Source organism: Neopelma chrysocephalum, unplaced genomic scaffold (assembly GCF_003984885.1).
Source record: "Neopelma chrysocephalum unplaced genomic scaffold, ASM398488v2 Primary Assembly neopelma1_80b, whole genome shotgun sequence".
Classification (NCBI taxonomy): domain Eukaryota; kingdom Metazoa; phylum Chordata; class Aves; order Passeriformes; family Pipridae; genus Neopelma; species Neopelma chrysocephalum.
The window spans coordinates 10222855-10230656 of NW_020897742.1; the positions used below are offsets into that span (position 1 = coordinate 10222855).

At 34.1% G+C, this 7802-nt stretch overlaps 1 protein-coding gene across 3 annotated transcripts in view; it reads left to right on the forward strand.

The window, feature by feature from the left end:
• The window catches only part of PXDN (peroxidasin), a 93880-nt gene extending 90563 nt beyond the window's left edge, over positions 1-3317 (forward strand). For all 3 annotated transcript variants that reach the window (XM_027690244.1, XM_027690245.1, XM_027690247.1), the window contains one exon: positions 400-3317. In XM_027690244.1, the coding sequence (XP_027546045.1) occupies positions 400-522 (123 nt within the window). In that variant the 3' untranslated portion in view covers positions 523-3317. The remainder of the gene's footprint in view (positions 1-399) is intronic.
• The last annotated feature ends 4485 nt before the right edge of the window (positions 3318-7802 follow it).

Genomic DNA, 7802 nt, shown 5'->3' on the forward strand with positions numbered 1-7802 from the left:
TTATATGGGTAGAATTAACTGCAAAGTGAGACATTTCCTGAAAAAGTCTACTAAAATGTATAAAAATCAGTAAAAGCTCATCTGACTTAGTGCTAGATTTTAATTTTCTTTTATCCTAGTAAAATTTTTAGAAAGGTAATTAAAGAAATATGCTAGTGCCTGGTACCCCAGTAGCACCTTAACATTAGATAAGAGGGTACATGCTGCTTCATTAAAGAGACATGGTAGTACAGAGAGCACCTTAGACTTGTGAATAGAAGTTTATACTGAAACAAATTATGTGGAGTTAATCATAATAGTCAGGATCTTAAAAGAGAATGAATAATATGAAAAATTTATTTCTTGTTTGTAACACGTAGCTACGAGTGGTTTGGTTTTGTTATTTTTTTCCTGACACAGGTTGGTCAGATTACCTGTTTTGTAGAATCATGCCCACCAGCTGACTGCGAAGCGCCTGTGAAGGTTAAAGGACACTGTTGTCCAGTCTGCTTACAACAAAACATTAATAAAAAGAAGCCATAAGCCTGCTTTTTAAGAATGTAGGGTGCATATTTGTTAATTCATATCAGTGCCTGCTGATGGCAAAACCAGGTAACTACAGTCTTAACAACAGCAAGAAACCAAGATTTACAATATTCTAATGGTGCTGTAACAGTTCGACTTAACGTATCATTTTATTTTCTGCCCATGAAGGTAAATCACAATGCAAAAATTAATGAAAGGGAAATTAGCAAACAGGTCAAAGTTAATTGTGTGTTATACTTCTCAGGTTAGACAAACTCAAACTGGTGCTACTTTAAAAGAACACTGTCAGGTAGTTTTAGGTACCCAAAATGATTGGGCTTAGGACTTACTCTAAAATGAACACTTTGTTTCCTATCTTTAATTAGCAACAATGAAAGTTTACTGTCCCTTTTTATTACCAGTCTGGCTTGATATTTAGCTCTTTGTTGTTATTTAATAAGATGCAGAGAAAAGGAAAACATGATGTCACTGTGCCCAAACCAATGCTGTGTTGGGCCAGTTCCTGCAAATATCAGTGCATGGAAATTCACACTATGGTTTCTGCATCTGGACCAGCAAGGAAAAAATTAAACTACATGACATCTTTCAAATCCTTTCCTCAATTCAAGGAGCAAAATTAATCAAAATTTTTAGGGAAAAAAGTGCTAGAAATAGTAAGGAAATATAAATAAATGTAATTGGAAGATACAAAAAGCAACTGAATGTATATTATACATGTAATTGACGGTTTTCCTCATTCTGGGGAAACATACATGACAGAGTAGCATTTGATCTTAAAAATGAATATAATCGTTTTTTGTCAAAACATATGTAATTGCTTGGCAACATTTGTTTTTGTTTCATTTATTTTAAATCATTTTAACATAAGCATCCAGTCCAGCATACTTCTTTTGATCTCAGATCAGCTCACATAATTGTATGGCCCTGTTTTGAAAATGTGAAAAGATGTCACAAGCCATTTTCTATACAAAGATTCCTACTGATTCATTGTGCATATTGTCAATAGACATATGTTCCTGATTATATTGTGGCACTGTTTGTTGAAAAAAAAGAAAAATCAAAATCAAGGAGCATGATTAATTGTGGATTGACTACTTTTTCTGACAAGGTCTTTGATTTTTATTTTTTTTTTGAGTTTCATCTAATGCATATATATTTTTACCTCAATACTTTTATCTTTCATGTTAAAAATGGTCTACCAATGGACTTTATTTCCCATTTAGTAAATGTTTAATGTTATAGAGTATATGTCTACACTAGCATTTCAAAGTTGTGTACTTTATAGAAGGCAAACTTCATATTTTTGACCAGGAATTATATTGAGTGAAGGACAACTATCATACCTCATTTTACAGCTCTTTTCTGTGTTTATTCAGAATTGATTCTTTCCCTGAATACTTAATATGTTAGAGTTTATGGCTCGGTCATTTAGTCCTAAGTCAGGACTAGCTAGAACCAGAGCTGCTCTTAAGTCACTGACTTCTGAGTTTAGTGTTAAAATTTAGGGGACAGAGATTTGGGTATTGAAGAAATCTGCGCAGAATTAAACATTCATATGTTAAACATTTCAGATTATGCAAGCAGACTGAATACTTAATTGTTACATGGTAGAACATGTCTAATAACTAACCTAGGATGGCAATATGAAATCCACTATCATATTTTGGCACATAATTTCTCTGATTACTAACATTAATAATTTCTAATTTGATAAACTGTTACCATGACAAACATTCAAACTTTGGTGTATCTTTAAAGCTTACTACAGAAACTTGTTTCATGCTATGGTAGAAGCATTATGTACATGTGAGTGCTGTGTTAAAGGTGTGTGGTACACATGGAACTACAATTTATATTTTTAAGAATATTTTAATTGATTTTATATACAATGGTTTGATTTATGTAATTTTCTATGTTAATACATCTAGAAATTGTGTGTGGCGAGCATGTTTGAGTATCATATGGTTCCTAGAGGTTGTCATTCCTGTACTTCTGTGATACTCTGGTATTTTGTTGACTTTTGTTGAGAGTCCAAACCACACGTCTCGCCCTGTAATTCCAACTCAGATGGAACTCCCATTGACCTATAGCAGAAATTCCTCAAAGAGAAAGGATTGCAGAGCTAACCCAAATATAATTTAGCTGTCTAAACAGTTAAGTAAGGCAGTAATACATCCAGCTGGTTACTACTTGCATTCTTTTATTCCAATTTTATATTAAATACACTTTCTCAAGATTTCTGCTATTAGGAGAAGAGAGTTTCCATTTATACATTTTAAAATAGTACCTTATATCTGATTGTTTCTTTTCTCCAGCCTCCAGAGTAAAGTGGGAGGTTTTCTTTGTTGGTCACTGTTTATTCATATGGTATATAAAATGGGCTTAGGAGCCTGGATATGCTTAAACAAGTGTAACAAGTGTAATATTGAGTTATTTTCTGCCATCCATGTGTTTATAAACCAGGAAAAACAGGTCTTTATCCACAGTTTAAAATGTTATCAGTCATGGATTGTACTAGTTCAGTTTTATTGCAGTGTCTGTAGAATCAGCGTTGATTTTAACATTTCTGAAACAGTGGCCAATGGTTAGCTGACCATTTCCTCAGTATCCACTGTGAGAGTATTGCTGTACTATGTTGCAAATGTTACATATTTATTTTCTTTTTTTTTAATGTTATCTAAAACAAAGTCAGTGTTGTTGTTATTTTAATCAGTAAATTTACCAAAGAACTGTTTGCACTGTATAATGAATGCTTTTCAATTAAAATAAAATGGGCCACATTTCCAAGTAAATGTCAAGTGATTTCTTCTCGTACATGTATTGTTTAGATTATTTTCTGAAGGTTCCAGTGTATAGGCTTTTATCAAAGTTTCATATTACTTATCTTAAACAGGATTGTCACGATCAAGAATCTGCTTCTGAGAACTAAGCAGTGTGCTAACGAGTCATGTAGATTCAGTAGGTTTTGTAATATTATGACACATAGAATTAAAGTATCTGTTCTCTGTTTTCTTCTAGGTGATGGGAAAAAGATACCGTAGGCTTAGAAAGGATATTTAAAAATACTCTTATTTCTTAGCAAAAATGTGTATTTGAAAACTCTTAGTGCTGAACATTTTTTCTTATTTTTTATGAGAATGTCATAATAGTTACATACAAATGCATACATACGTCACCCTGTTCTTACAGAGTTTCTTCACTTCCTCATGTCTTGAAATAGCTCCAATCATGATTTGCCTTCCCAAGCACTTGATTTGACATTCATTCTTTATTCACAAAATTTCACAAATGGATATTCATGTTCATGCAATCTCAGTTCAAAATGAACTGTGCAAAAGAGATCTTATTTACCTCATCTTGTTTCTCCATCACAGGATATAAATTACTGCTGGGCACATAATGAGTTACTTTCATCTGTTGCTAAGGTATTAGGATCTCTGGGACAATTCCTTTGTCAGATCCACCTGGAATTCATCTGTTTCTTCATAATTTGATTCTGTAAAGAATTTTGTGATACAAAATCACTGAAATTAATATAATTCTAAGTTGCCTTACAGTGAAATGGGAGAAGTTAAAGCTGGACTTCAAGAGACAAAGTTCAGAATAATTTTCAGGTTGCAATTAACTGTGCTTCACTATAGTTTGAGTATTACATAAGGCAAATCTAGAAAACCAGAACTGCAATAGGTTCATTTATGTATTTTCTAGCAGGCTGATGAATATAATGTTGCTCATCAAAAATGTTGATGAGTAATACTCAGTCACTATCCATTTAAAAAAAATTTTTTAATCCAAATTCAGATAAAATTAGTTTAGCAAAGTACTGCTATACATTTTTCTAGTAACTTAGGTGGGTAATGCATGCTTCTTTTAACAGACAGTCAGTTCCTAAGCCTGATATAATTAATACTTAAGTATTTACATTTCAGCAACTTTTTATTTTTTTTTCCACAAGAGTAAAACAGGCAGAGACTTGAAGGGAATATTTTCTTTCAGTAAATAATTTTGTGTTAGTCCAAACAAGATAATAACCATGGTCAATTGCTAAGAAGTTCACTAACAGTTATAAAAAACCAACAAACCACAAAGTGTAGACATTTAGAAAATAACTCTTGAACTGATACTGATATGTTTTGACGAAGACTCAGTTATATTTGAAATAAATCAAGTAATTTGACTTTATTCCTTTTGATTGATTACAGTTAAGAATCATTTAGCCACACTATGATTAAAGTTGTCTTTATAGGGAATGACCTCCCACAGTTAGTAACTTTGTTCTGTAAAATAATATTTTGCTGCCATAGCATGTGTCGTTATATGATCTAAAAGATTTCTCCTTGTATTTTCTTTTCAGTTCCTTACTAGTTTCACACTTTTTGCCTACAGTATATACCAAATCAGTAATTTTTGCAGTGAGATTTTTAGATATGTTGGAACTGTTCCATGGCTTTAGTTTGAAAAATAGAATAAGGTATCAAAAGCTGGTTTATTTGCTTACTGTCCTCTTATGGTCTCTCATCTACAGTGGCGGTTCAGTGAAGTATATTTCAGAATTCGATAATTTTTGTTATGGATAAGAAAAAATGAGATCTGACATATGAAAAAAAGCTTGTTAGATAGAATATGTCAACAAAAATACCAATATGAGCATATGTACATATCTTGTTCATGCTGAAAGTTTCTCAAACTCACAGTGGAATGAAACATTATTCATATTAAAACTAATGTGAACCAAATAATTGGTAAATATTAAATAAATTGCTAAATACTAATACTGTCCTGACCAGTTTTTACGTTATGATGTACCAAATAGGAAGATTATATTGAATCATGAAAAGGCAGTGCTGTCTTCTAATAGCGTATTTTAAAGCAGACATCCTAACAATATCACACCGTTGTTTTACAACTGTCCTGGCTGCTTAGTTCCTTTTCTTTCCTTTTTTCACACTTAGCCTGATGTGACATGGCAGGGAAACCTCTGCACCTCCAACATACTTCCCCTTTTCTTTTGTGCCTGATGTATTTGTTGTCCAGCCGGCAGTGTTATGCATGGTCCTTTCACTGTGCTTTAGCATTCCAGCCTGGTAACAGACAGAGCAGAGTACAGATCAGATATGTCTAAATTACAAGAAGATCTGGCCAACTGTGTTTATCTGAAAAGCTATAAATTTAATATCTCTTTTTAGATTCGGAAATGAAACAGAACAGCAATTCCTGTGATAAATGAACCTGATTGTTGCATTCACTAAAGATGGTTGTGTCTATTTGATGCCTCCCTCAGTGACAAAACTTTACACTCCCACAAGTCACATGCTTTCAAAACTTTGCTGAATTGCCAAAACAAATCTCATTACCTACTTATATCTTTATGAGATGCTGTCAGTTGTCAACCTGGCTTGTAGCCATTCCAAGGATTGGAACAGTTAAGTGCTTCATGTCTCTTTTCATAGAGATTAGCATGAAAAAAATACCCAAAGGGGAAAAAAAGTAATCAGGAATTGTCCTGAGAAAGGAAAATAAACTATTGCTTTGTTTTGGTGGGGAGAAAAAGGGAAAGATTTCAAGGACTCTGAATTTTTTCAGGCAGATGCAACGATTCATTAGGAATATTGGAAAAAATAAATATACCAAAGCAACACATATACTATACTGCAATAGAGAGTCCTCAGGCACTGGGAAGCAATTTCACCAGTTATTGAATCATCTACTAGAGTGGTAGTAAGGCAGGCTTTTAGTTCTCTACCTCCATTCTGAGGCATTGCCCCTCTTTCAATGCAGGTCACTTTTTCTTTTTTCATTCTTCATGCTTTCACAACTAATATGAACTCAAGACTGTAGGCCAAGATGTTTATTGGGGCGAATCACCAGCCTGACCCCTGAGAATGGCAGGTCCTGGCTGGTGAATGAGGACAAGAGAGGCCTGAATGAGGAGGGTTCAGAGGAGCCTTAAGAGGAGGGTTCAGAGTCAACCAGTTAGAAACATTGCCCAAAGGGGCATACTGGGGTTCCTATTCTTTTCTGTTCTTGAGTGACAAACTTGGCACTGTCAGCTATGGATTTCAATGACACAGGTTTCCCACTTCCAAGGAACTCTGCTAGGAGACATCAAACTGAGGGCTTGCTCTTTCCTAAGTCGCTCTTCCTGTGGAAAGCCATCCTCTTGCTACACCTGAGAGGCAAGTGTGACTGCTTTCATGTACAGAGAGCTATCCCAGTTGCTGAAGGAATGCTCAAGCTGTTTTAATAAAACATTTTCTCTCTGTCTGAGTGAAAGTGAGTTATTTTACAACCTATGCTTTTATTTAAAAACTCAAATGCTGTCATGGAAAAGAAATTTTTTTTTTTTAATCAGGCTTTTTAGAGACAGCCTTCTTGAATGCAGTACAGCAGGCTGGAGACACTGTAGGAGTGGAATAAATGCTTTCTTCCAGCTGAACTGTCTTGGCATGATTACATACAGCCTTACATGTTGCCAGGCTATTCTCTTATATTGAGAGTATTTAAAGATTGTTGTGGGATTATTTGGATTTTCTTTTATATCAACAATCAATTCAGGCAATAACAAACAATAGATGCCTTACGGTCACAAAAGCGCAGCTTGTTTCTGCTGAAGGCAAATGTTAGCGTGGATTTTAAAACCTTCAGCTTATGTTCTTTCTTTCTTTTTTTCTATGGTGGAATGCTATTGTTATCCCAAATCTTACCTCACAAGCAGCTAATATTTTCTATTTGAACTGCAGATATATTCAGAAAACATCACCTTACTTTTTTGAATTCAACGATTTTGCACATTGGGAATGTGCAAATTGCTTGAGATTAATAGACTTTTAAAATCCCCAGCCAAGTCGCTGTAGCCTTGTCTAGTAGACTCAATTCATCCACTGTTTCTTATATTAAAACACATCTTGTGTTTGAATAATGTCTTAAAAAGACATGCAGTCTTGATAGAAAACTCTAAAATGTTTCTTCTGCGTCACCATAATGTAAATTGTAGTAGGGAGTTAGTTACTCTCACAAAAAGTTTCAGCCTGGAATAGTTTGTGTGTATGTGCAGGTGTGCAGGTACTGAACTGCTCATCCTAACCCTTAGTTCTCTTTTAAACTAGATCAGACCTTTTTTTTTTTTTTTTAAATTTAAAAACTACAAGGTTTATATGGGTGCACATTCAGAGTTTTAAGGTGACTTTTGTTCACTAAATCACACCAAGAATTCACATTCAGCCAGACCTTAGAGCTACTTTTAGCTATTTTATGGGCCCAAGTTTTGTTAGAAGGAG